General features: G+C 37.3%; 4 protein-coding genes across 4 annotated transcripts; 1 reads left to right on the forward strand and 3 right to left on the reverse strand.

The window, feature by feature from the left end:
* Positions 1-61: 61 nt before the first annotated feature.
* LOC103455104 (26S proteasome non-ATPase regulatory subunit 7 homolog A-like) lies at positions 62-3,783 on the reverse strand. Its single transcript, XM_008394700.4, has 10 exons — positions 3,435-3,783; positions 2,552-2,644; positions 2,388-2,469; positions 1,706-1,802; positions 1,539-1,614; positions 1,336-1,394; positions 1,040-1,162; positions 776-833; positions 593-678; positions 62-466 (listed from the first exon to the last, which is right to left on the reverse strand). Exons 1-10 carry the CDS (start codon positions 3,619-3,621, stop codon positions 395-397), a joined length of 933 nt encoding a protein of 310 aa, XP_008392922.1. The 5' UTR covers positions 3,622-3,783; the 3' UTR covers positions 62-394.
* Positions 3,784-5,553: 1,770 nt separating this feature from the next.
* On the reverse strand, positions 5,554-6,555 carry LOC103455174 (WUSCHEL-related homeobox 7-like). Its single transcript, XM_008394766.4, has 2 exons — positions 6,149-6,555; positions 5,554-5,976 (listed from the first exon to the last, which is right to left on the reverse strand). The coding sequence occupies exons 1-2, from the start codon at positions 6,489-6,491 to the stop codon at positions 5,780-5,782; spliced, it is 540 nt and encodes a 179-aa protein (XP_008392988.1). The 5' UTR covers positions 6,492-6,555; the 3' UTR covers positions 5,554-5,779.
* A 10,569-nt stretch (positions 6,556-17,124) lies between these two features.
* LOC103415193 (tryptophan--tRNA ligase, cytoplasmic-like) lies at positions 17,125-17,996 on the forward strand. Its single transcript, XM_070824527.1, has 4 exons — positions 17,125-17,265; positions 17,514-17,582; positions 17,673-17,782; positions 17,932-17,996. Exons 1-3 carry the CDS (start codon positions 17,137-17,139, stop codon positions 17,742-17,744), a joined length of 270 nt encoding a protein of 89 aa, XP_070680628.1. The 5' UTR covers positions 17,125-17,136; the 3' UTR covers positions 17,745-17,782; positions 17,932-17,996.
* A 2,705-nt stretch (positions 17,997-20,701) lies between these two features.
* LOC103455106 (eukaryotic translation initiation factor 3 subunit F-like) lies at positions 20,702-23,742 on the reverse strand. Its single transcript, XM_008394702.4, has 6 exons — positions 23,359-23,742; positions 23,163-23,242; positions 22,470-22,699; positions 21,539-21,660; positions 21,348-21,461; positions 20,702-21,114 (listed from the first exon to the last, which is right to left on the reverse strand). The coding sequence occupies exons 1-6, from the start codon at positions 23,578-23,580 to the stop codon at positions 21,025-21,027; spliced, it is 858 nt and encodes a 285-aa protein (XP_008392924.1). The 5' UTR covers positions 23,581-23,742; the 3' UTR covers positions 20,702-21,024.
* Between the last annotated feature and the right edge of the window lie 3,107 nt (positions 23,743-26,849).

The raw sequence follows: 26,849 nt of genomic DNA on the forward strand, positions 1-26,849 counted from the left end.
TGTCTCGTAAACGCACAAGAAATCTTGAATCTGAATACTTCAAACGCTATGCGTTCGGAAATGAACGGAAAATAAAGGATCGATATTTGGGTTCCAATTTCATTAGGTTACTAACACGGATGAAACAAGGCGTCAACGAAGGAAAAAAAAAAAGAAGGAAAGCAGCGGAAACTTTAGAATACAAGACGAGTATCTCCATCATCGCTCGAGAACCCGGAAATCATATGTTCGAAAGGAAGTGAGCAGCGTCTGGGGCATAGCTAGAGATTAGGTTGATTGCTAATGAGGCATGTCCTATGCATCCCTCCAAATCAAACTCGAAATCCATCAAGCGCATCAGTTATCTTCTTCCAACAATGACGCTGCTCAAAAGTCCGAGCCGAACTTAATACTTCTAGCTTCCAGCGGCAGTTGATACAGCGACTTGTTTAGAGTCTTCTGCCTTTTCGTGCTCCTTATTGTGCATCTGAAATAATCCCAAATTTTCACAATAAAATCGTAATGAGCAGACAAAGAATGATGTCGTCCCTTGTATTAATGTAAAAGAGGAATCCTAATGATAAAGTAATACATTCATGGAAATGCATCTCACCTTGTTGTTGATCAAGTTGTGAAGAGCGATAACACTTCGGATGAGGGATGAAAGATAAATAACCAACATCATATCATTTGTTTTCACTGCGCATGACAACAAGAACATGAACTCTCTAACAAAAGAAGCATTTGCACAAGAACAAATCTAACCAAAAAGCGGTTTATGCGAAAGGTTGGTTACCGGAAAAGGCCTTGACCAAATCATAAACATTAAGATTTGGAAGTAGATTGAACACATCCTGCAAGAATTTTGAATGGTGAAATAAGAAAAAGTACCGAGTTTGACAGTGAAATTGTCAATAGGCGGCAAATATATAGAAGAACCATATTTCGTTGTGGAGCTACATAAGTTAGATATAGATCAAACTTGCACCAAAACCTCATAAAAGATGGAGAGATATCAGATTATGGCTTGTAATATGTATATGGTAAGCCAAAGCCAGACCTGTAGGTGGTACAATATCTCGTGGTTTAATGGGAGCTTGCCATCAATAACAAGGTCGAGATAACCCCGAATCTCTTTAAGTCTTGCTTCCAATCCCTTCAAACCTGTGAGTTTCCCTGTAACCTGTACAAGGATAGGATACTAAGTTTTTTGTATTGCCTGTTATACTCATAAGAAACTCTAATCATTTCAACAACATACACCGGTCCACACACATCCATATTCACAGACATGCATGTCTGTTTGTGAGTGAATAAAAAGCAAAAATGCTAAATGAAAATCTAATAAAACCGAACCTCTGTTGCAAGAGTGCTGATGGTTGTATCCTTTACGTCTCTAAGCAAGTGTTCCACTCCTGTTAAAGGGAAAAATGGTAAATAAAAACCATACGTAGGATCAAATTGACACCCACCAACGAACAAAGGAAAGCAAAAATTAAAATGTGAGTGCAATAAGTTAGAAGTCATTCCAATCAATGTTAAAATAAAGGAGGGCATACCAATTTCCTCAACTTCATGGGCAGCAATTTCAGAAGGCACATGAACAAACACCTTCTGACTTTTCTGGGTAGCATTCTGTACCCATACCGAAATGTTAAATCAAGTTTGTAGCATTAAAACCAGATTTCAAGTTAAGAAAAGCAATGTAAAAAAATTGTGATTCTACCTCTTTAACCTCTTCAACAGCACAGTAAGCTTTTGTGGGTATTCCCAGCTCCTTAGGTTGGACATCTATAATGACCAAGACAGGATTTGGAACATAGCTGAAAATCAAAAGGAAAACATGATATAGGGGGAAAAAAAGATAAATATTAACGAAAGTATAAGAAAGGGAAGTATGTGCCTGTAGATGGATGCTAAATTTAATGTTCCGCCACGATAGAGATAAAAAAGTAAATAAGTATGCCAGAATATTTCAACTGTTTTATTAAATGCAACCTACAGGTATAGTGCTTCTTCGTAACCAACCATCAATAGTTTACAGATAACTGATGCACAACCTCAAAATTTCCATAATCCCAGCCATCTTAGTTACTGTTTTTACCAAACTTCAAGTTACACCAACAAAATGGTATAACACAAAGAGGAGTAAAGAGATAAAAAAGAAGGGGAGAACCGGAAGAAGTGCCCTTTTGCTTCTTCTAGTTTTAGTCAATGGAGGACTTAGTTTCTCCAATCTCAGTGTGAGCAATACGAACCTTACACGTCTCAGTTTATCTCCATGAAGTCCCTCAAATTAATTTTGTTGACCAGACTTCTTATAACTTATAGGAAGCATTCATGATATTCATAGCCTAATGGAATCTCAGGTCCAAGTAGCACTGTTTGCATAGAGATGATAAACTTACTCATAAAATAAACCGTGAATGTCTAAGTCATTTTCTCGCAATTTGGGACCTGTGCTGTACCATCCCACAACATGCTCCTTAGCTGGAAAAAATTATGTGTCAATCTTTTCATCATAACATATAATGCATGTATTGGAAATAAGAGATATATTCTTGACCAGTACCATTTATTCTCTTCGCCATGGAATACATGGCTTCGTGGTAGTTGTGATCAAGAAACCAGATACTTGGGTCCTTGTCATCTTCTTCAAACGGCACTGTGAATAGAAATTCATGTATTACATGCGTTAAAAGTAATGTGCTTGAACTCGAAACATAAAAGGTTTTAGAATAAAAATTATAAAATAAAACATGGAAAGGCAAAATAAGAAATCTTCTAGTTAATAAGAGCACAAACCAAACTAACAAGTTAAATTTAAGGGTAAAAGCATGTAATTCGAGGCTGACGCTACATCACAATCTCTCGGAAAACCATTAAGCAATACTCGAAGTCAAAACAGTACAAGAACGCATGTATAGAGACTAGCAACGAAGGAACCTACAATGCAATAGGAAGCTGAAATAGAAAGCATATCGTGCCGTACGTACACTAATATATCTCCAAATTGCACGGGTCTACGCATTCGGAAAGCAAATAAAGCACAAATATTTGCACATTTATGCTTCAAAGACATCAGTACCTCCGAGTTCAAACCGATATGAATTATCAAATTGCATTATTTTTACCTTTTCTACATCTAAATTTTGAAACTTGGTCTAAATTACGTGAGTACTAATTCATGTATCAGCATACAAATGCAAGATAAATTTGTTCAGCCAATTTAATTTCAAGCTCAAAGCAGCAAATATATAGAGCCTAAAGACCAATTTTCTCACTGAGCAAACAATAATTCACCACAGCCGGAGCAAAATTCAAATTCAAAACTTCCTTAATCAGATTAAAAAAAATCGAAAATTCAAAAAAATTATTTAAAAATAAATAAAAGCAAACGAGATCCACACAGAGCCGAGAAGCAGAAGGAGTAAAAGAGCGAGAATTAAACGAACCGGCGTAGCTGTTGGTTACGTCGACGGTGCCCTTGAACGACGAGCCGAGCAGAACTCCGACGACGCGCTTGCGACTGTCTTTGGCGACCCTGTTGTAGTTGTCGACGATGCTGAGCAGAACCAGCGGGTGAACTATCACCTTCTCGATCGGCCTCGACGAGATTTGCTGCGTTTTGATCACATCCATTGCTGGATTTCTTCCGCTTTCTCTGAATTTTCCTGCTTTTTTGCGGCAATTTTTGAGTTAGCTTCTTCGGCAGGAAACCTCTCTCTCTCTCTCTCTCTCTATAATTTGTCTGTAAAAAGCTCCGTGCTTGCTCGGCTGTTCTCTCTCCTTTCGGTTGAACCTGGTAATATTATATGTGAAATACTTTTGTTTGTTTTTGGAGCAATGAGTTGGGCTCCAAAGCCCATGTTGTGACAGCTGAGCCCACGATTCATGGGCTTTATTACGGTGGACTACATTGCTTTTGGGCCCTTTGCAAATTGTTTTTATTTCTTTTTTTTTTAAGAACTTTAACGAAAAGCTCTCGGTACTGTTCACTTAACGAAAAACCACATTTTTACACTAAAAAGTCAATCCTGGTACCATCACTTTACCCTTTATTTTGTCCTTATCGTTAAAACTCAAAATTTTCATGTCATTTTCAATAGTTTTTCTTTTATTTTTTTTGGGCTTTTGGCTAAAGTAATGTTGAAATAAAAATTAGTTTCGATTATAAAAGAGTCACTTTCTACTATTAGTCTCAGTTTCTGTGGAGATCAAAATTAAAATATCGACGATTATATACCAAAAATATGTACATTAATTTCAACGACACAAAGATGAGTTATCAACGACATGCTAAAAACAAATCATTTTAGCCGGAAGCCTTAATTTTTTTTCTTTCATGTTATTGTTATGGCCCTGACACTTGCATCAGAGTACTCATACATGCTCCTCTCAAAACAATTCCATGGTAGGGTGAAATTCTTACGACCCACAATCACATTAGGTAGATTGTCCAACTCATTTACAAAAGAGCGGAACCTTTGCAATGAAGTTTGTACCTACATGAGTAGAGGTTCTTACGTCCGCCCGGGCTTATGGGGCATAAGCAAGGCACACAGGAAGACTATTTGGGTGAGCCAAGGTGAGCAAATTAAACATGGGGACTCCAGGTTTCCGAGTATGGTTGTATGGCCTTATTAGGCCATATCCATAATTCCTCTTGCATAAGGCCATATCTGTAATTCCACTTGTAAGTGGTTCGGACCACCTAGAGTGTTCTTCAATCGTATGAATAAATGATGATGATTTTCGCACGCATTGTTAGTCTCTCACGTACTTCTCTTTGCTTTTGATCATTGAATTAAATGAATCAAACGAAAACAATGGACAAGATTAAATAGGGGTGTGAGAGAAGTTAAAAAAAGTGTGTGGTTATAATTTCCCTAAATAAAATGACAGATAGTATATACGACAATTTCACTCTTTGAAATGTCATGGGTAAATAAGAAGTAAACAAGTTGTATACACTCCCCTTTAATTTGAACTAGAAGAGTCACACTTCTTGTTTCAATATTGAAATAGGTTTTAAGCTCAAATATCCCTCTTGTTAAATTACTCACATGCTATCACTATTTATTATTACAACTTCCAAAACTACTTTCAATGTATAAGATTCCAGAACCGAGAGCTTTAAGTTATTCATGAATGGCCAATTTTGCTAAACTGACAATATTATATTTTAATCTACTTCAAATTGTGAAGAAAGAATTCAAACTCGAGTGCATAAAAGAGAATACATCCGAGAAAACAATGCAAATATGCTCAGATCTGCATGAAAGAGCAGTTTTAGAATCTCCAAATGAAATTTAAGAATAGTTTTGGTAGTTGCCATTACTTAATAAGGATAAAATGAGGCTGTGGCCAAGTGGGGAAGCAAACCAAGGTAAGTAAAAGGTATATGAGTCATATGACCAGGGCCAAGTGTAGCAATTCCATTCACAATTTTGCAGCCCAAGGAGACATTTCTCATGTGGCCAAGAGAAAGTTTCGATTTCCAAGCCATTCATACAAACAAGAAACCCAACAGAGTAAATCACAGAGAAATTAATAACAACAAGAAAGTGCACATGCAGAGAAGAATGTCCAAGAATTTCCAATATTTTAATTCAACAACTCAAATTAGCGTCAATAATGCGTAAACTTTTCAACCTCTATCTCTCCCTCCTTACCTTTCTGTTCACCCTTCATGCCAGCTGCTAAACCCTAAATTCTACAGATGGCAGCCATGGCTACTAGCTAGCTAGCTGGAGCTTCTTTTTTTCGTTCATTTTCTCATAAATTTGAAGCATGTAAATTAATGGAAACTTAAGCGCAGATCCAAAGGTGGAAGGTCCATTTCTGTCCCAACAGTGTAAGTAAAAGCTGATGCCTCCTTGCAATATTCGTTTGCATGAAATCTCAGCTTCTCTCCTTCAGATTCGTTTAAAGAGTTTATCGGGAAAAGTTGAAGGGTCTCAATCACTCTCACCGGCTCCGACACCTGATTTATTTCTGCAATGAACGGAACATAAAACCACGATTTCAGCAAAGAAAAATATTAACCGAGAGTTTGAACACTCATGATCAGATGTGCGGCCAAGACTTCCGGTGCATACTAGAAAACCCTGAAGTGAAGAACATCAAAAAAGATAAAATTTTAACAGCTAATGATTAATTAACGTACGTTTTGGAGACGGCTTGTTCTCCTGATCTCGACGAATGATATCCTTGTCATCAATAGAAACTTTACGCCGCTTTTGTCTTTCTCTGGCTTTGTGATTCTGAAACCAGTAAAAGACGTTCTTGCTCTCGATCTTTCCATAAAAGCTTAGCTGAGAGGAGATTTTCTGAATCTGATCAGTGCTCGGCGTTCGGAGTCCAGACCTAAACAGGTCAGTCAGCACTTTAACCTGTTCAATAGTTGGATTCCAACGCCCGCACTTGGTTCCACTATTACCATTACCACCGTCACCACCACTGCGAAAACTCGATGCTTTAATGCAAAACCCTGACATGCCATCGTCCATATTTCAGCTTCAAATGGCTAGAAGCAAAACCGGTCTTTGCTGCTGCCTCAGGAACTTCTTTTTTCTGAGCCTCTACACTCAAAACAGTGTGAACCCGTGTGCATATATAATACCCTAAAGTGGATCCATTGGTTTTTTTATTATTATAATTTTTTTGCGCTACATCTTTTATTGTTTAAAGGTTTTTGATTTATTGAAATCAGCACTTTGTTTATACATTTGTCTCCGTTGTTTTTAGGGAATTTGAGATTGAATAATTATGTGGATTTGTTCGGTTTTAATTATCTTTTCCCGGTTTTTTGTGCTGAGAGAGAGAAATTAGAAATAGAGGGACATTCGCGAAAGCTGCCAATGTTCAACATTGGTCGGCGAGCAGACAAGATGAAAGTTTTCACTAAAATATAATTTTAGGGTTTGTATATAGTTCTTGAGTTCATATGCACAGTATAGATTTTTTCGGTTTTTTGTTTTTGTGCTTTTCAATTTTATAATTCTCATGCTATGGAGCAGTACATAAGAGCAAGTTTGAAAGTGCTTTAAAAAAAATAAAGGAAAACAAATGAACATATCTTGAAAATTTTAAGTTTTAACGATAAAGACAAAATAAAGGGTAAAATGAATAGTACCAAGATTGACTTTTTAGTGTAAAAATATGTTTTTTCATTGAAGTGAACAATACCAAGAATTTTTCGTTAAAGTTCCTAAAAAATAATCGTTTTAGAATAACACTTATTATGTATGTGTTCTTTTTTAGCAAGTATTTTTAAGTGTTTTTAAAAAACGCTTGCATATGTTTCTTAAATATTTCGTCCTACTTCTTGGCAGAAGTACCTTTTAAAGAATCATTTCCAAACAATCCAGAATTAATATAGTAAGTCCAAGATAATTAAGACATGTGAGTAAGGCCAAGCATCATAGTTAATTTAGTTGGTGTCTGGTAAAGGTCATATACACTTTGTCTGATTTGGATTGGACGGTTTTGATCGCAGCAGACTGACAAAGATACAGAGTTTGGTTGACCCTAAAGACTGATCACAGCTCAGTCAAATAGGGTGGGGAAATCGTAAACCTCCTTTTAAGGATGTGCAGAGTGGGAACATAAACAAAGCGACAATAAAGCCACCAAAAATTGAAGTTCAGGAGGGACAGACAACTCATGACCAGCCAAAAAGGTAAAAGAGAAGAGGAGACATATTGGATTTTGTTATGTCATGTGCCTCCTGTCATAAGCAACTACATCCCCCTTTTTCCAGTCACTTGGTTTGCTTCATCTTTTGCTTTAGGGTTCGAAATATATATTGAAAATTTTAGAAACGCACTTCTCATTTGATAGCAGGCTATCAAATTCTGGGAGTGATCAAAAGTGTAGGTGAAGTTTTGTACTTTGGGGTTTGTCCCTACACGGGGATTATGTTGAATGAGAAGGTTTGAACAATGGTTATAAGCATGATATATACTCCATGAGATTTGCATGCGATTTATTTTTGTATTTGGAGTTTGTAAGTTTGAACTGTCAAGAAGAAAAGAGGAACTGATTTACGTAACACATGTTATTCTTTTTTGCGAATGAACATATATAAGTTTCATTGATAAACGAGGGCACGACAAAGTGTAGATCAAAGAAACCCTAGCTAGTAGCTAGAGGAGGGTTTTGAAAATAAGTGGATCAATCAATTCTAAGAGGAGCAAATAGACATAACCATGAGCAACTAATTAATCAAACAAAGCCAATAATCAAATAGAATGAATCTTATCATGGAGTGTATGCATGCTATTAATCTTATCAAATTTTGTATTTTTGTATTTTTTTGTTTTTGTTTTTTGTTTTTTTGCAAAAAAAGAAGATTCAAACTCGAGATCTATTTCAATAAGTAAAAAATAAATAAATAAATAAATAAAAGTTAAACTAGGAACGGTAATATTTAGAACCTTATTGATTACTTCAAAACGAGGATAATGGTTCATGATCCATTTAATTCAGACGTTTGTGACAAAATCCCAAGAAAAGTCTTCGAGCATGCATGGTTTGATCTCTCAAGATTTTGAATAGTATATAATATATGATTTGGTAATTGCTAGTCAAGATCGAAGAGCAGTGTGGCCAAATTGTGTTGCGCACTTTCAACAATTCCCGATGATGTTCACATTCACGAGTAAAATATTTGTCTGTTTGTACTTGGCACAATAGTTTGCTGACTGCTGTCTGTGAATGTGGTCTTCTATCTAACTCCTAGGACTCTTTAATTAGTTAGTGCCAAACTAAGTAATCTAGCTCATTAGTGGATAGGCTATGCAGGTAACAGGTCAGTGAGTGATGACTGTGATAATATATATGATCATCAGGATGTATACCAAATTTGGATAGATCATGGGTTTATTTAATTTGTTTAATCCTGGTAATACCGCACTAGGATTTTTGCTGGGTTGGCATAAGCACTAGGGTTCGCATTTGGCTGGGTAAGTGCCAACCCACGATCATCATCATCTCGAACATGTCTCCTTTGGAAGCAACTTTTGCCCCTCTTTCTGCTTATGCAGATGAATAATATTTGCTAGAACAGAGAGTTCCTAACCTAGGTAATGGTTAGACAAGTTCAAAATCTCTTTTAAACTTTTATACTAGACTTGTATTTGTCAAAATATTTTATTCTTTATAATCATGCACATGCATTGGCTGAATCAGAATTTTATATACAGAATGATGGTTGCATGATGATATAGAATGAACTATTTTGGGGTCAAAAGGAACCCAAAGTCACTCATAACTTTTTTACGCCAAACAACACTCCACATCCTTACATAAAATATATTCAATTGCCCATGACATCTTTTGAGTCTAACATGTAGACAATTCTTAATAGGTGAGACGTGAACCTGTACAATCTTGACTATGATACCATGTTTGAATGAAAATATCCAATGCAAAATCATATAGCGACGGGTGGAGAAGCTTAAAACTTTTAAGATCGTATATTAAACTTTCATCCTTCTATGTGACATTCTCATGCTCTCTCAACAGATTTAGTGTTTAAGAACATGATTATCTTAAGGAACGCATGCTTCTCGATCAAAGCATTTCACTAAGAACATTTGACTGAAAAACCCAACTTCCAGATTTTAGAACAAAACATTTGAAACTAAGCCAGTATTGTTAACCATAATGAGAGTTAACTTGGAAGGGTGAGGTTGGTAAAAGTGCCACGGTGTTCTGTTTGTCCTTTGTGTTTGTCCATCTATCTAATCTATCTACAAAGCTATAAACCCTAAATATAAACCTTTTGATACAATGTTTCTGGAAAAAGAGTCGATAAGGTGTTTATGTTATGGTGAATGTGAGATTCGAGAAGTAATAAGCTAGAATTAGGGCACGCGTAAAATCTAGGCCGTCCCCTAAAAATCTTGCCTTCTTTTCTACTTTCTTGTCTTCCATTTTTGCTGCTGCAGTGGAAGCTTCACCGCCATCATCCCAGGCAAAAAGGCCAAAAGCCAACCCCACTCATGTCAAACCCTTATTTTTTATATTGAACGATATTAGAGAAGGATTTGGATTCTATCCGGATCCAAATTGTAAGAATTCTAGGAATCCTCATATCTTAATCATTTACTGTACATCATGCAGTCAGAAATTATTTGAATTTTTTTTATTTAAAATTAAACAAAAATAATACTTAACGAAAACTAACCGTACGATTTACGATAAACGGCTAAAATGTGAAGATCTTTATAATCTTGCAAAGAGGATCCGAAGAGATCCTCATCCATTAGAGAATATGATTTTTTTGGGTGGTGGGGGGGGGGGGGGGGGAAGGATCCAATCATATATACTAGTTGCCTGCTACCTAACATCTCATGAATGGCAAAAAGGCCAAAATCATTAGACTATTAGGTTTCAAGTTAACCCACTAACATAATTTTGGTTGTTATCAATTATGATCATGCATATGCACAAGTATTGCTCTGGTGATTAGAGTTATTTTCTTCAATCTATTGTGTCACGAGTTTAAATCATAGTGGAAATTAAAATTGCTTGTATTCAAAAGTAAATTTTTTTTCAATATATATGCGATTTAGTTAGTTTCTGTTAGGGTTATTATCACAAATAGTCCCTGACATTGATCAAACACATCATTTTGATCCCTGACATTGAAAATCAATAGAAATGGTCACTAACATTGATCAAACACATCACAAATGGTCCTTCCGTTAAAAACTCTTTGGGCAATTTTCAAAACTTCGTAACTCAATCGTTTCTTAACCAAATTCGACCCATGATATATCAAAATGAAGATAGGAAAGTGTAGAACAAGATTATACCTATTTGGAAGCCCAATGGTTACCGGAGATGGCCAGAAAATAGCCTCAAATGTGACTGGTTCGCGGAAAAACTGAAAAACTCGCCGGAAATTGGGTAAACTTTAAACATTCATAACTTCTTCAATACTCAACAAAATTGAGTGATTTAAAAATGAAAATCATAGTTATCAACGTGACAAAGAGAATGGTACCTTCATTGACTGCTAATTCACCATGGTTTGACCAGAAAATGGCTAGAAATTGGATAACCATTTTCGAGTTAGCCAATTCCGAGCCGTTTTTTCGGCCAAACTATGGCGAGTTAGCCCTCAAGAAAGATATCATTCTCTTCGCCTCGTCGAGAAGTATGATTTTCATTTTTGAATCACTCGATTTCATTAATTATTAAAGAAGTTATGAACGTTTAAATTTACCCAGTTTCCGGCGAGTTTTCCAGTTTTTCTGCGGATCAATCACATTTGAGGATAATTTTCAGCCATCTCCGGCAATCATTGGGCTTAAAAATAGTATAATCTTGTTCTACACTTTCCTATCTTCATTTTGATATATTATGGGTCGAATTTGGTTAAGAAACGATTGAGTTACGAAGCTTTGAAAATTGCCCAAAGAGTTTTTAACGGAAGGACCATTTGTGATGTGTTTGATCAATGTCAAGGACCATTTCTATTGATTTTCAATGTCAGGGACCAAAATAATGTGTTTGATCAATGTCAAGGACCATTTGTGATAAAAACCCTTTCTGTTAATTATGTTGATGCACAAAATCGGAGGTCTTGGAACAACGTAAATCCGACCGTGAATCATGCAAAAAAGTAAATAACACAAGATGTATCGTGGTTCACCCCAAGGTTTGGGCTACGTCCACACTGATATTATATTTGTGAGAGTATTGTGAGGAAAAGAGAGTCAGAGCCTCTGAGGGAGATAGTGAGGCTTCTGACGGCCTAGGAATTGGCCTCTCCTAATTGTGAGGGTGAGGAGTCCTTTTATAGATAAGGTCTCCTCACTTATTACATATTTGCCTCTTCATTTATTACATAATTACATTTAAGTCCCCCGAGTATTTGTACGAGATCTAAATACAGAAGCCCTAAATATGGTATAAACAGTAGTCTCACAGGTCTTCAGTCAAGAGAGTTTTTTGGCTGAAGACTTGAAACTCAGTCCATGTGTGGGCCGAAGTAACTAGATGTTGTCTTGAACTGATGCTCAATATGAGGCGGTGCTCAATCTGAAATGATGCTCAACTAAAAGTAGCACATGCTGCAAGGCTCATGGCTTATGTTGCCTTGGTTGGCTTGGCTTGTGGTGTTGAAAATGAGGGAATCCCTTTTATAGAATAAGGGTTCACTCCTCAATACATGAATGATGGGCTAGAGTTGATGCTCTCTAATGATGGTGAGGGAGTCCCTTTTATAGAATAAGGGTTCACTCCTCAATACATAAATGATGGGCTAGAGTTGATGCTCGCGACGAGGCGTTTGCTCAGTAGGTGGCTATGCTCTCTAATGAAAGTGAAGGAGTCCCTTTTATAAAATAAGGGCTCGCTCCTCAATACATAAATAATTGGCTAGAGTCCCCCAAGTATTTTTCATAAGGCCCAGTTGAGGCCCAATATATGGTACATAATGTAGTCCCCCAAGTCTTCGGTCAATAGAGTCTGCTGGCTGGAGACTTCAAATTGAATACATGTATGGGCCGAAATGGCGGTTGTTCGAATGCGATATTTGTATACCCTGCACTGAAGCTTTGTGGGTGAAGCTTTGTAAGTGAAGCTTTGAAGCTGGAGCTTTTGTAAATGAAGCTTTTGAAGCTAGAGCTCTGTAAATGAAGTTTTTGAAGCTAGAGCTTTTGTAAATGAAGCTTTTGAAGTTAGAGCTCTGTAAATGGAGCTTTTGAAGCTAGGGCTCTGTAAATGAAGTTTTTGAAACTACAGCTCTGTAAATGAAGCTTTTGTAGCTGAAGCTTTTGAAGCTAGAGCTATGTAAATGAAGCTTTTGGAGCTGATTGACATGAGTGATACTTATGAATGTTTATGTTGATTGACATGAGTGATGCTCATGAATGTTTATATATGATTGATATGTAATAATGCTCATGTATAATTTGAAGTATTTGGCGTACTTTTGATCACCTAGTGGGTGATAATAACGGTAGGTTGTCAAATAATTTTGGAGTACTGGGCATACTTTTGATCACCTGGTTGGTGATAATAGCGGCAGGTTACCGAATAATTTTGGAGTATTGGGCGTACTTTTGATCACCTAGTGGGTGATAATAGTGGCAGGCTGCCGAATAATTTTTTTGTAGTACTGGACGTATTTTTGATCACCTGGTTGGTGCTATTTTGGGCTTATGGGCCTTCACCCTCCACACAACAATCCAGCCCATTTATTTTGGGCTTTGCCCTTTTTTTTATTACCCTCTGATGGGGTTTATACAGATGTCTTCGAAAGATAAGAAAAATAAATCACATCATACAAAAACAAGAAAGGTAAATCACATCATTCTGGTGTGGTGTTTGTTCCTTACTTTTGCTTTCTGTTTTGCTTTCTCTTTTCTTTTCTGCTTTTGTATTTGCTTTTCTTGATGCTTTTCTTGATCTCCCCGCTCTTTCTCTGTCCACCTTGTTTTGTAAGGTATCTTTTGCTTGCAAACCCACTTGCTTTGGTCGTGCCCATCATTCTCACTTCTTTTTTTCCTTTTTCTTTTTGCTTTTCTGTTCCCACTGCTTTCCTCGAAAGTGACAGCTGCCAGGCATCACTATGAATAGCAACCAAAGATAGCCAGTCCTTTTTTGCCATGCCATGCCGTCGGGTTTCCCACTGCCGAGTGGATCAAAGGCACCTCCTGGGTAAAGTGGGTCAAGTCCTTCAACGAGTGGTCATCCACCAACTATGTATCCCTCAATGAATCCCATGAGCACAATCTGGACATCCCAGATAACCAAGATGCTCTAAGCATGGATAAGGTTTGGGTTGCCAAAGTAGTCAAGGCCGCCCTCGAAGAAGGTTTGAGATCCAGCCTTGAACCAGACTGCCTCGCCGAGTTTGACCTCATTCTTTGACAAGATTTCTGGGAAAAAGCATCCCCGTGCACCAAGTATGGCCCATCTGGAGTGGATCATCTCAAGCTCATGGTTCTTGGCAAATGTCTCGGGGTCTGCAGATAGTCCAGCAGTTCTTCACCTCAAGATCAAGATTGCAGTAGTCGCCCTCGTTTCTCTGACAGCTCTTTCCGTCTTCTTCCTAAGAAAATGAAACCGTTTAATAGAAAACATTGTCCTACTTGATCATAAGCTTTCTCGACCGGTGGCAAAGGATGAGAACGCGGTGAAGGCAGCAGGCCTCTCGAAAACCCTCGAGCCAAAACAGCGTGGCTTGCTTTGATTTTGCTCTGAAAGCGTTTATCCATGGCTTCGTAGCTTCCATTTTTTGTTGTGTCTGTGTCTGTGATTGTGAAAGAGACGAAGGACGGAGGACGAGGGAGTTCTAGGCCCAGAGCCATATTCATGACGTGGCCCACGTACAACCTACCATTCAACGGTAACTACGATTCTTTCCAAAACCCGTGAACTGAGTCAGGTCACGAATAACAGAGATGAAGAGAAAGGAGAGAGATAGAGAAGAAACCATGGATCGATGGCTTTCGGCCTACAAATTTGTTACAGCAGTGGGTCTTACTTGTTGAAGATGCGGAGACTGAGGTGAGTTTTGGCCAGAGTGGGTCAAATGGGTCTTACTTAGCAACAACAGAACTAACCCATTTTTGTTACTTTTTGCAGTCGGTGAGTTTTGGGATTCTCTCAGCTCAGAGACAGAAAGAGCTCTCTAGAGAGAGAAATGAGAGAAAAGCTAGAGAGAGAAAGAAAAAAAAAGAAAGATTTGGATCTTTTTTGTTTCTGGGTTTTTGTGATTTTGCAGATTCACGGTGGAGGTGAAAAAATGAAAGAGAACCGACGTAACTTTTCATGTCGATTCCCACAGACGGCGCCAAATGTTGATGCATAAAACCGAAGGTCTTGGAACAACGTAAATCCGACCGTGAATCATGCAAGAAAGTAAATAACACAAGATGTATCATGGTTCACCCCAAGGTTTGGGTTACGTCCACACTGATATTGTATTTCTGAGAGTATTGTGAGGAAAAGAGAGTCAGAGCCTCTGAAGGAGATAGTGAGGCTTCTGACGGCCTAGGAATTAGTCTATCCTAATTGTGAGGGTGAGGAGTCCTTTTATAGAATATGGGCTCCTTACTTATTACATATTTGCCCCTTTCTTTATTACATAATTACATTTAAGTCCTCCGAGTATTTGTACGAGATCTAAATACGGAGGCCCTAAGTATGGTATAAACAAATTGTATGAGGATGTGTTATATTTACCCATCGCAAAAATATTCATTCATAACTCAGCTCACTCTAACCACCTTCTCTTTCCCAAAACAATCCTAGATCTGAAAGCCTCCTAGTAGGGGTGGGCAAAATACCCATGGGTATGGGTAACCGCGGTTACCCGCCCATTTAAAGTTGACGGTTATGGTTATGGGTAACCATTTAGACAAATAAACGGTTATGGGTATAACCGTTTATCTATGAAATTTAAATGGGCGATTATGGGCATTATCCGCGGTTATAACGGGTATCCATCGGTTATGGGTAATATTCGCTGTTATAACGGGTATCCATTTACCCATTTAATTTAATATATGTCAAATTAAAAAAAAATTAAAAATCCTCAGAGAATAAGTTACAACTCCGTCACTCTCTCTCTCCGCCTCTCAACTTCATCGCTCTCTCTCTCCGTCGCTCTCTCTCTATGCCTCTCGACTTTGACTCGACCACACCTCGGTGACCTCGCTCAGACAACCTCACCACCCTCCTCGACCTCACCTCAGATTCTCTCTCCGTCACTCTTTATCTATGTCGCTCTCTCTCTCCGTCACTCTCTCTCTCTGCGCCTCTCGACTTCGACTCGACCACACCTCAGCGACCTCGCTCAGACAACCTCACCACCCTCCTCAACCTCACCTCAGACAACCTCCTCACCTCAGAATCCGGCCATACCCACATCAGGTAAATTTTGGAATTAATTTAGGGTTTGAGATTTAGGGTTTGTGAAATTTAAATTAGGGTTTGTGAAATCTAGTATTGATTAGGCATTGTTCTTGATTCTATTAAAAATTTGCATTGTTCTTGATTTTATTAAAAATTTGCATTGTTCTTGCTTTTATTAAAAATTTGCATTATTCTTGATTTTATTTAAAATGTTGGTTGATTTTTAGTTTAGATGTCTGGAGTAATTCAATTTCTGGAGAGATTTTTAGTTTAGATGTACTCTCATCTTGTTCCAAACCTTGGTGATTCGACGTGATTCACCTGATGGTTGCTATGTGACCGTTAGTCCGTGTACCCTCAAGTTAATATAGGAAGACCGTTTGGTAACCTTTTTCGTTTCTAGTTTTGATACGTATTTCCTTGTTAGAAAGAGAGGGGAAATATACGAGAGAAAGGGGGAGCGAAGAAGGGGAAAAAAAGGGTGATGAGAAGCAGTTGGAAGAAATGTGTAGAGAGCGCACATAAAATGGGAACTAGAAACGATTTTGAGCTGCTTTTATTTTCATACATTATCTTTCATTTTCCCCTTACTCTCGTCATCCTTGTGTACCAGGAAATACTGTATATTTTCCTCTGTTGCAACTTGCATCTATCACAAAGTATAACCCAAATAGTATATTGACCTTGGGTTTTATGACAGTATAGTGTTCTTTTGTTCAATTGCTTTCCTGTTTTTCTTTTATATTCTGAACTCTATATCTTCATTTTTTTTCCCGCTTAAACATTTCTTCGTTGTTCCGTGGTGGTGATGTTTGTATGCATCCGTCCTCATTCTCTTACATGACATATAAGCATTTTTCATGTCTTATCAAGTAGCCTAAAAACACTAGAGTATTTCCCCAAAGAGGAAAAAATAGAAAATCCTACCGGTCTTTACTTGTATAGAGACACTCTCAAACCATTAGTTAGTATATGGTGTGTGGACACTCCCTAAAAACACTAGAGTATTTCCCCAAAGAGGAAAAAATAGAAAAAAAAAAGAAAATTCTTTTTGATGTCTGCATCTCGTTCGTTATATGTACACTATTTCCACCCGCAATATAATTTGTGAATTGATTATCTGTATTTGTTTCAGTAGGAACTCGTTTCGTATGAATTATTTGAAGATCTTTAGATCTTAAAAAAGTCTTAAAGATTAACCTAAAACAAAGATCTTTAGATCTTTAGATCTTTAGTCTCAGTGTCCCATTCTTCTAGCTGAAAATCACAATCCAAATGGTCCAAAAATTCTTCAAGATTAACCTAAAACAAAGAACTTGTGTGTATACGCAGATCAACAGGTATGCATTTTCTGGTGGACAAGATTCAGTAGAGAAACATAGAGAGCTTGGAGCAAATCTTGAGGTATTTGGATTGTCTCACATGTTAGTAATAGAAATGTGCCCTCCCCGATTGGCATCAGAGTGTTATTTGTTGCTGGATGTGCTACCTTCTTTCCTCATTATAGATTGTCCAAACAAGAAGGCAAATTTGCTTATCAGTCTACAATTCACGCCAATTTGATTTCATATCTTATGAGATTTCTTTGTTAGTACTTGGTTTGGTGCCTTGTAACTTATTGAGGAATTAATTTATCTTCTGGAAACTTTCAGGTAGATATTTCATTCAAATATCTAATCTTTTGCCTAGACTACGATGATAAACTCGAAGAGATACGGAAGGTGAGACTCATCGCCCCAGTGAATTTATCTGTTTTCTATGTCAACATATTATACATCCTCTTTTTGCTAATTCACCTGGGGTGCTATTAGGAGTATGGTTCCGGGTGCATGCTAACAGGTGAAGTGAAGCAACTGCTTGTTGAAGTTTTGACAGAATGGTAGAAAGACATCGTAGGGCTAGGGCTGCAGTGACTGATGAGGTAAGCTTTTCTAGCATTTTTAGATGATTGGCCGTCCTGTAAGTTGTTATTTGTCTCTGCGTGCTGCGTGATTTTGGAAAGCAAACATGAGTTTATGAAACCCCGGTTATGACTTAGGACTTACGGAAATGTCTTTGCTTATTTTTCAGATGGTGGACGCATTCATGGCGGTGGTGAGGCCCTTAGTACATGTGTTCTCGAGACTGGTTGTAGGGTCAGATGCGAGGTACTTACTGTAAAATTTCATATAAATTACGTATATGTTCAAAAATTTACTATTTTAGCCTAAATTTAATTTTTACTATTAAACCAGATTCAAACTCTACTCGTGTTGAAGGTTCTTCATTCGGTGATGATACTGATGTGAATGTGGTAAAAACTAATCTTTATTTTTGTTTTTTACTTTGGAGTTATTGGTGATACTCATTCAATTTATGCATACTAATCCAATTATACATTTCTTTTGTAGACCTCTTTTGGTGACAACGAGTCGATGATACTTTGTGATTGAACGTGTTCGAAAGTGTTTAGTTTTGGAATATTTTGGAGCTTTGAAATCTAGTATTCAAGATAATGACTACTTTTTGTTTTTAGAAGCTTTGCTTTTTAATCATATGGATTATAATTAAAGACTTGTTTGGGTGTAGTAGAAAAATATCTTTCGTAAACTATTATTTCAATTATTAGAATTATATAAGGACTTAAATGATTAAAATAGGGAAATGTATGCTAAAATGTACTTATAACGGTGTTTAATTGTCAGAAAATGAAAATTATGACAAATTTTTCTTTTGTAATTTTCAAATTGTTAAAAAAAATAATGTAGACGGGCGAAAAAAAGGTAAATGGGTAAAAAAGGATAAACGGGCGAAAAAACGAGTAAACGGGTAAATGGTTATGGTTATGATTAAATGGGTAAATGGCTATGGTTAAATGGGTACACGGTTATGGGTATGTATAACCGTTTATAAACGGTTATGGTTATGGGTATAACCATTTATGTAATTACCCAACGAGTAAACGATTATGCGGGTATGAACATAAACGGTTATGGGTAACCTTTTTCTAGCCCTCTCCCCTCTTCCTATCTCGTTCCCACCCTCTGCGTCTTCCCTCTCTCCCCACTCTGTCCTGCGACTCCTCCTTCTCTTTCCCTTCTCCCTGCGATTCCATCATCCCTTCCACGTGCCTCAATTCCTTCCCCTCCCTTTCACGTGCCTCGATTTCCTCCCCCTTTCTTTCCCTTACTTAGCATGTACCCCTCCCCATTTCTCTCATGTTTTCTCAACCTCTCTCTTTCGATTTTTCCCCTCTTACTGGCTGTTTTTTTATCCATCTCTCGCACGATGGTAGAGTGCCCCATCTCTCCAAAGATGGTGGCCTGCCCCATCTCTGCTCAAATGGTAGTGCACCTCAATCCCCTATTGTCGATGGTTGTCAGCTTGAGCAACATTTCATTTGGTAACTTGATTTCCTCACTTTTGGTTATTCTCTAATTTCTCTTCCATTTCTCACCCCTTCTCCTTTCCCTTTTTTTCGCTCCTACTGGTTGTTTTTTAATCCATCTCTCACACGATGATAGAGGCCTTATCTCTTCAAAGACGGTGGCCTGCTCCATCTCTGCACAAAGGTTGTGGGCTTGAGCAACATTTCAATTCGGAACTTGATTTTTCCACTTTTGGTTATTGTCTAGTTTCAGCCTACTTCTTGCTATTGTGCACCAGATTTCTAATAGCTCTAAATGAACCTCAATTCCCTAACCCATAATACAGATGCAACCCTCAAGACTCTCTTTTGCCGCCATTTTGCATGTTTTTAATTGAGAAGTTCGACTGAGCTCTTGTGTACGCTGCCTGTCACGAGATCGGATTGTCGCTCATTCAGTTGAAGGTGTGCAAAACCAAATACTTGGGTTCGGCGCGATGCTTTGCCCTGCCTCCTTCCTTAATTCTGAATTCATGTCCTACTTCGCCGACATTGGAATTATGTTCTTGCTGGTTCCGGGTTAGCTGTGAGCAGTAGCAGATCTAGAATTTTAAACTTGGAGGATCCCAATAAAGGTCAAAAAAATAATAGACAAAAATAACATTGAAAAGTTTAATTATAACGTTGGAGTTCTATTCTCGGGCCTCTCTTTCAAGATTATTCAAATAGAGGGTGCTATTGGCTTTGGTGAAAAATCTTCCCATGTTTCTTATTTCTACATTACGCAATTGATTACAAAAAAACACAAAAATTCCATCTAAATTCCAATAATCACATGAGTATACAAACATAAAACATATCAATAATCATATCAAATAATTGATTATAAACCTCCATCAATATCTAATATAATTTAATTGAGATTAGATTAGAATACCAACAAAACTTTGTGTGAATTGGGGAATTTAGATTAGAATTTTAGGGTTTTGAAAATTAGGGAATTGGGGATTGGGTGAATATGTGTAAATCAAGGCAATGGGATGGGGGAAGGGATGGGGGAAGGGTGGGACTTCAGGAACGTGCTAGCTGGGAATTTAAAACAAAATATACACTAACGGCTACATTTTGAATATCGCTTTAGGTGGTACACAAAGTGTCACTATACAATTAAAAGGACACTTGAAAAAAAAAAACCTACACTCCAATTATAATGACATGTGACGTATTGTTTCGTATTTCGATCAAACTGAAAAATCTCTCAAAGGCTGGAGCCTAGGTCCGTTCTTGAACCAAGTTGACCTACAGGCTCCTTCCTCATTGGGAAACTATCACGGACCCAAATACAATCTGCAGCCAAACTATGCCCCAAGTCAGCAAATGGCATCGTCAAGAAACTTGGCCTCTCGAAGAAAATTAGGAATGCCAAAATTATTTCTAGTCTCCCAGATTTACCAGCGAAGGAGAAGAAATTTACAAAGTGTTGAATATTAGATATGAGCCAGTCAAGAAAGTAGGATTGCTTATTAGGAATTAGGGAACATCCTATTTTGGGTATGATAAAATAAACTACAACGTCGAAGCTTCCCAAAACGGTACAGAAACAGGGTACGAACCATACAATTAGCTCCAAAAATGATCGTGTTTCTCGCCATCAGTTAAGGCGGTAGCAAAAAGATTGAACAATCCTACCTATATTTTCAATGGAAAAAAATATTACACCCTTCTCTGCAAACAAAGACCCCGTTCTCACAGGAGGTCATATATCCTTAACACATTACTTTCAAAGGTAGAATTTCATGATTCTGTAAGCGAAGGCATTACAGAACCTGAGCAGCCGTGTTCAATTTTTCGGCTAGGGTGAGCTGTGTCCTTGTTATGCTTGACAAATACAGTAAGAGCAAGTTGTCCTGCAAGCAACAAAACAAAAGTACAAGTTTATGGTCGATGAAACGCTCGCAAAACTGATAACCTAGTAGTAAAATTAGTAACCGGACCATTGAGAACATGTTGAAGAACCATTTTGCATGATTATCTTATAACCGACAACAAGAAGCTGTGAACGCCGGTGATAATAGATAAATAAAGTAAATAAATATCCTAAACTGTATCCTACAACAATATGAACCAAAATATATAGTACCTGTAGGCTGTCATTGATAAGCTTATCAAAAGCTGAGGGAGACAGTTTAGGAAGAGATGCAATTGTATCAAAAAGAAATCTCCCTATTGTGTTATCTTGTTCAGCACGGCCTTCCTGAAAACATGATCCATCATTATACTTAGGGGACAAAAAAGGAAAGAAACTTAAAAAGTTTAAGCCTCCTTACTCACCACAACATTGTCAACATATTTGTAAACATCATCAATTAAAGCTAGAAGTCGCTCCATTGAGGCTTCCATTCCTTCCAGATCAGTTGGGAGTTTGTCAACCATTGGGGTCTTTAAAATATCATCTGCCATCATGGAAAAGTATATGATTTCGAATCAGATATGCACCATGCATTAATCTCAAACAATCCTCAAACAATCATATCCAAAAATTAGTAGGAAGCAATGAGTTCGACCAATATACTGAATAAAAGCATATAAGTGGCACTATGAAACAAACTTAAATGAAAAAAGCAGCTCAGTAGCATCCTTTTTAGACAAAACCCCAAATTCCATCAGCATTGTGAGCTATAACAAATGATACTCGTGCGCATTATTATATACACAACGCACATACATCACAATAAAAAGGTCGTGTATTTGATTTGTTACATCAAGTATAGATTCTTGAGCATGAGGTGTTGTAAGCATCTCAATGCACCTCAGTGGCCATATCCAGATATACCATCCAACAGAAGGGAAATATGACCCAGTGAGTGCGTGCGTGAAAAATGGTATATACACTTGTGTGCTAATAGAGAATAACTGCTCCAAAAATGCAATGCTCGACTAACAGAGAGCAAATTCCATTTCATGGAAATGGTAACATCATAAAGCGAATATTTTTGGCTATAGGCCATTGGACCACTGAGACCATAAACAAACTATTCCTTACGGACGAGTAGAACCCCCAATATTTGTTAAAATTTGTAATTCACTTATTCTACTACTCAGAATGACTAGTTCCTTCCAAAACTTAGCGCACGAGTTACTTCTGTTCCGTCAAGTCAGAAAACTATAGAGGGAAGATCCCATGAATATGTTGCGAGTATGAGAACCAATATGGCCCAAATATGATACCACAAACACTAAAAGCTGAGAGTGTTAAACTTACATCCAACTCGCTCAGCTTCAACCATGCGACGATCAAGAGGAATTTCTTGAAACTGAGCTGCAAGTTGATGATCTCCAAGAGACAAATTCACCGAAACATAAGCTTTTATGGTACCCTCTCCATTAACGAATCCAGTATCAACAGTCAAATGAACTGGGTTGGGAGCTTCTCTAGAATAGAATTCATGGAACAATGCGCTACCACCAGTAACTCCAAGACCAGTTGAATACCTACAAGCAATTATGAAGGCACAACAATAAGCATTCCAATCAACTTGAAAGCTTACAAATCTCTATTAGTTATATGTTTAAAATACACTGGCATGAACTTGGAAATTCGCGAAACTATCAATGGGGAGCACTGAGTTCGCGTTCTAACGTGCCCAATGACATACGAGAATGTTCCCCATTCCTTTTATGAATTCGTATTTGGCTATCAAGCTTACGCACTAGTTAAAGTAGAACCCCATTGGACAACCTAGAAGGCTTTATATATTTGGCTACCAAGCTCAGGCACTAGTTACAGGTTCCGCACCGAATTAAACTTAAATTACAGAGACGAAGCAACATTCCACCAGAATGAATATCATTATTAAACACGAAATAATTCGAATTCGCCAATAAACACTGCATGAAAAAGTTGCACGATAAAACTAAGAAATCTAAAAACAAAAGAAAAGATAGCGACATTTACCATCCAACAATGACTTCCTTCGGATTCACCTTCTGGTGGGATATCAACATATTGTGATGGTACTCAATATCTAGAGCTACCTGCAAATTTGACACCGGAAAAAATATCACTAAAATTCTATCGCAATTTTCCCCATTTAACCACAATTTTCTCATCAACCAAAAAGGGGGAAAAACCCAAATCACTGAAGACGGACCTGCTCGGCGCTCACATGAGGAACAGCGTAGGAGTTTCTGATGTCGACAGTGCCATCAGGCAGGACGGAGCCGAGGAGCGTGCCGATGACGCGCTCGGACTGGTCGGGACGCCTAACGTAGCAATCGCAGATGTTGAATATGACGAGAGGATGAACCTTCGCCGACAAGCTCAACGACGGAGACGTGGAGAACTGCAGCACAGTGTGCTCGATCGCCGCCATTCTCTCTCACCGCCGATGGATCTGGTTTTCGCTTTAGGGCTAAAGAGAGTGCAAGCGACAAAGAGCACGGTGGATGGCACGACCACTAGGGTTTTGGGGGGGAGAGAGAGAGAGAGAGAGAGGAGAATATTGGAATTTACTTTTAGTTTTACTTTGTGCCACAATAAAAAGCCCAATGGTCACAATAAATGTAATGGATCAAAGTGATCTAATGGGCCTAGCTTGGCCCAAATAGGTTCTAGCTCAAGTAAATCTGGCACAAATCCTTTCTTTTTTTTTTTTTTTTTTTTTTTTTAGTTATCTTTAAATAATTTCCCTACCAAATCTCATATTATTGGATTAGTTTTGATTGCTAACATCATTTAAGGTATGTTAAAGGGAAGAAGTGGAGCTAACTTCTACATTTTAACTCATGATGAGGCTTAGCCTCTCCCCCCACCTCCTTAAAGAAGATATCGTTTGTTCAAAAAAAAAAAAAAAAAAAACTTATCACTTCCAATTTTTGTAAGAAATAACGATATTCACTAAAATAACTTTAACCGTGTGTCAAATATGTATACAAACCACGAATTTCTACATAACTATAAAAACAACAACTCCAAAAGACTAAACTAACAACTAAAAAAAGTCAATTAACAGCAAAATCTAGCATAGCTCACAACCGAGCTCACATAGCCCAAAACAACCAAAACCCAAAATGAATCCATAACCCTAAATCATAACAATTAGGCCTGGCATTTTGGACCCAATCCATTAACCCGACCCGACCCAACCCGTTAATATTTGTATTTGGGTGGATGCTTAACGGGTCGGGTCGCTAACGGGTGAACCCGTTAAATAACGGGTCACTTTGGGTCAACCCGTTAGACCCGTTATGACCCGTTAGCACCCGATATTTGAGGATATTTTAGTAATTTTAGTAAAGTCTTAATAACAAAAAATAAACTTTATGCAAAAAATAATAATAATAATAATTGTTAACGGGTGAAACAGGTCAGGTTCGGGTGACCCGTTAGCTTAACTGGTCGGGGTCGGGTGACCCGTTAACTTAACGGGTCGGGTTGAACCCAACCCAAACCCAATAAACCCGACCCGTTTACAGGTCTAATAACAATCATCACAAATCGAAGTCGCGTTGTCATGGAATCCTCCACATCTAGCCACAAAGAACTTGTAAAACAAGGGGAAGATCTGGGAAATAGTCAATCTCCAATTATCCAACTGCATATAATAGTGGAAAAGAATCGCGTAATAGGGCTTAGGAGTCGTCATCAGACAAAGTTGGCCAAAAAGAAATGGGCAAATCATACCGAAGTCCAACAAATCAACGATAGAGAAAATGTTAGAGAAAACAAAAAATTTAGAGAATGCATTATTCTGGAAAGATTGAAATGAGAGATCAGCAAAACATACGTGATTGAGTACTAAAAACTAAACATAGCCAAAACTATGTCACCAAAAGAGACACTATTTGCTACCAAGAAAACTAGAAGTGATGTCTCAATGACTCATATTCAAGGTCTAAAATATCAATATTATCCCAATATTTCCATCAAAATTTCCGTGTTTTTGGACACTGATATTTCCGATATCATCAATATTTTAGATCTTGATAGAAACTCTATGTGGTACTAAGTCACTCATGTATCTTACCATGCAATGTATAAAGTGTAAAATATTGTACTAATTCATTATACATAAATGATTATGGTTTGTTTAAACTTCTTTCATTAATTATTACATATTGTCTACACTCACAATGTTTTGCAACTCGCTATATAATCAACTTAAATCAGTTAAATCCATCATGCAATACATTTCCTTCCAATTTTCAGTGATAAACTAATAGATAATTGACTAAATAAACATCCTACAAAGTTTCAATAAAAATTTCCAAGTTTTTCTTACAATTTCCGTGGTTTTTATTCAATTTTTATCAATATCGATAATATCCCGATATTTCCATCGAAATTTCCGTGTTTTTGGACTACCGATATTTCCGATATCATCGATATTTTAGACCTTACTCATACTCATTATATATAATATGGGTATAATACTATAATGAAATAATATGAGAACGAATAGCTCTTTATACATAGCAATTTTTCTTTGGACTTGGATTGTCTGTCATTCACATCCCATATCCTCTCCATGTCTTCTTATTTATATGGTCATGATTAAGCCACGTCAACATTTTATATTTTCTTTACTTTTTGTCTTAATATTTTTATAAAAAAATCAATATAAAATGTTGATATGGCTTAATCGTGATCACAAAATATAGAAAGGTGTGAGAAGAGCATGAGATGAGGGGACAGACAATCCAAGTACTTTTTCTTTTTATAACCTGCTCGATGCGTCTAATCAACAAATGTTGGCTTTCACCTTTCATCAATTGGATGATCCCAGGACCCATCTCCCAGCATGTACCACGCGACCATGGTCCAGCTCAATTGAGCAAATTATTGCCTGAGCGATTGTGAAATTTGAAGTCATATGTCGCGCATGCTTGATGCCAATGGTATATTTGATGGAGCAGGCTGTGATGTTTTGTTGATAAGTCCGTATAAGGAGGGCCATGACATCATTTCATCAAATTATGAATACTCAGTCACTCGTATGAATTTAATTCAGCTTCCAATATTTTGAAGTTCCTCCGAATAATTATGGCATGTTTACTTAAAACGACAAAATTTATGGATCAGATTATTAAAAGGTCGGGACTTTAAGACAAAAGAGAGAAGATTGAGAACACTACTCTTTGGTCAATTAGTAAATGTATAGTAAATAGGTTTTTTAGCTAAAATTGTCTCTAAAATTAGCATAACTTCTTATTTTGATCTCTAATATTTGAAACTGATAGAAATGATCTTTAAGTTTGTTTACCAACAATCATTTTGATCATTTCGTAAACAATCTCCATTAAATAATAACCAAAATAACAAAAATACCATGAATTTTGTCAAATTATTAACTTAGGTATTTTTATCATTTTAAACCTTAATTAACAAAAATTTGCAAGAAATGATCAAGGGGTGTGTCCACACACCCCATTTTACTTCTCGCACACCCCTTGATAATTTATATATATTGATCTTCTTCAATTTATCCGATCCGACGGTTGAAAATTAAAAAAGTGAGTGAGAAGTAAAATGGGGTGTGGATATCACACCCCATGATCAAAACGATTGATGATTGACAAACTCTTACCACTTCTATTGATTTCAAATTTTAAAGACCAAAATGAGGAGTTATATCAATCTTAA

Source organism: Malus domestica, chromosome 07, assembly GCF_042453785.1.
Source record: "Malus domestica chromosome 07, GDT2T_hap1".
Classification (NCBI taxonomy): Eukaryota; Viridiplantae; Streptophyta; class Magnoliopsida; order Rosales; family Rosaceae; genus Malus; species Malus domestica.

Bases quoted from the DNA above. Each gene is read 5' to 3' on its own strand.
- LOC103455106 (XM_008394702.4), bottom strand. From the start codon at position 23,580: ATGGCGGCGATCGAGCACACTGTGCTGCAGTTCTCCACGTCTCCGTCG. The intron at 23,243-23,358 runs GTCCGTCTTCAG...TCAAATTTGCAG, and splicing joins CTCATGTGAGCGCCGAGCAG to GTAGCTCTAGATATTGAGTA. The intron at 22,700-23,162 runs GTAAATGTCGCT...AATTGCTTGTAG, and splicing joins AAGGAAGTCATTGTTGGATG to GTATTCAACTGGTCTTGGAG.
- LOC103455104 (XM_008394700.4), bottom strand. From the start codon at position 3,621: ATGGATGTGATCAAAACGCAGCAAATCTCGTCGAGGCCGATCGAGAAG. The intron at 1,163-1,335 runs GTTCGGTTTTAT...ATCCTTGTACAG, and splicing joins TCAGCACTCTTGCAACAGAG to GTTACAGGGAAACTCACAGG. The intron at 679-775 runs GTAACCAACCTT...TGTCATGCGCAG, and splicing joins TTTGGTCAAGGCCTTTTCCG to TGAAAACAAATGATATGATG.
- LOC103415193 (XM_070824527.1), top strand. From the start codon at position 17,137: ATGGTCCAAAAATTCTTCAAGATTAACCTAAAACAAAGAACTTGTGTG. The intron at 17,266-17,513 runs GTATTTGGATTG...GGAAACTTTCAG, and splicing joins AGCTTGGAGCAAATCTTGAG to GTAGATATTTCATTCAAATA. The intron at 17,583-17,672 runs GTGAGACTCATC...GGGTGCTATTAG, and splicing joins AACTCGAAGAGATACGGAAG to GAGTATGGTTCCGGGTGCAT.
- LOC103455174 (XM_008394766.4), bottom strand. From the start codon at position 6,491: ATGGACGATGGCATGTCAGGGTTTTGCATTAAAGCATCGAGTTTTCGC. The intron at 5,977-6,148 runs GTACGTTAATTA...CGTTCATTGCAG, and splicing joins GAACAAGCCGTCTCCAAAAC to AAATAAATCAGGTGTCGGAG.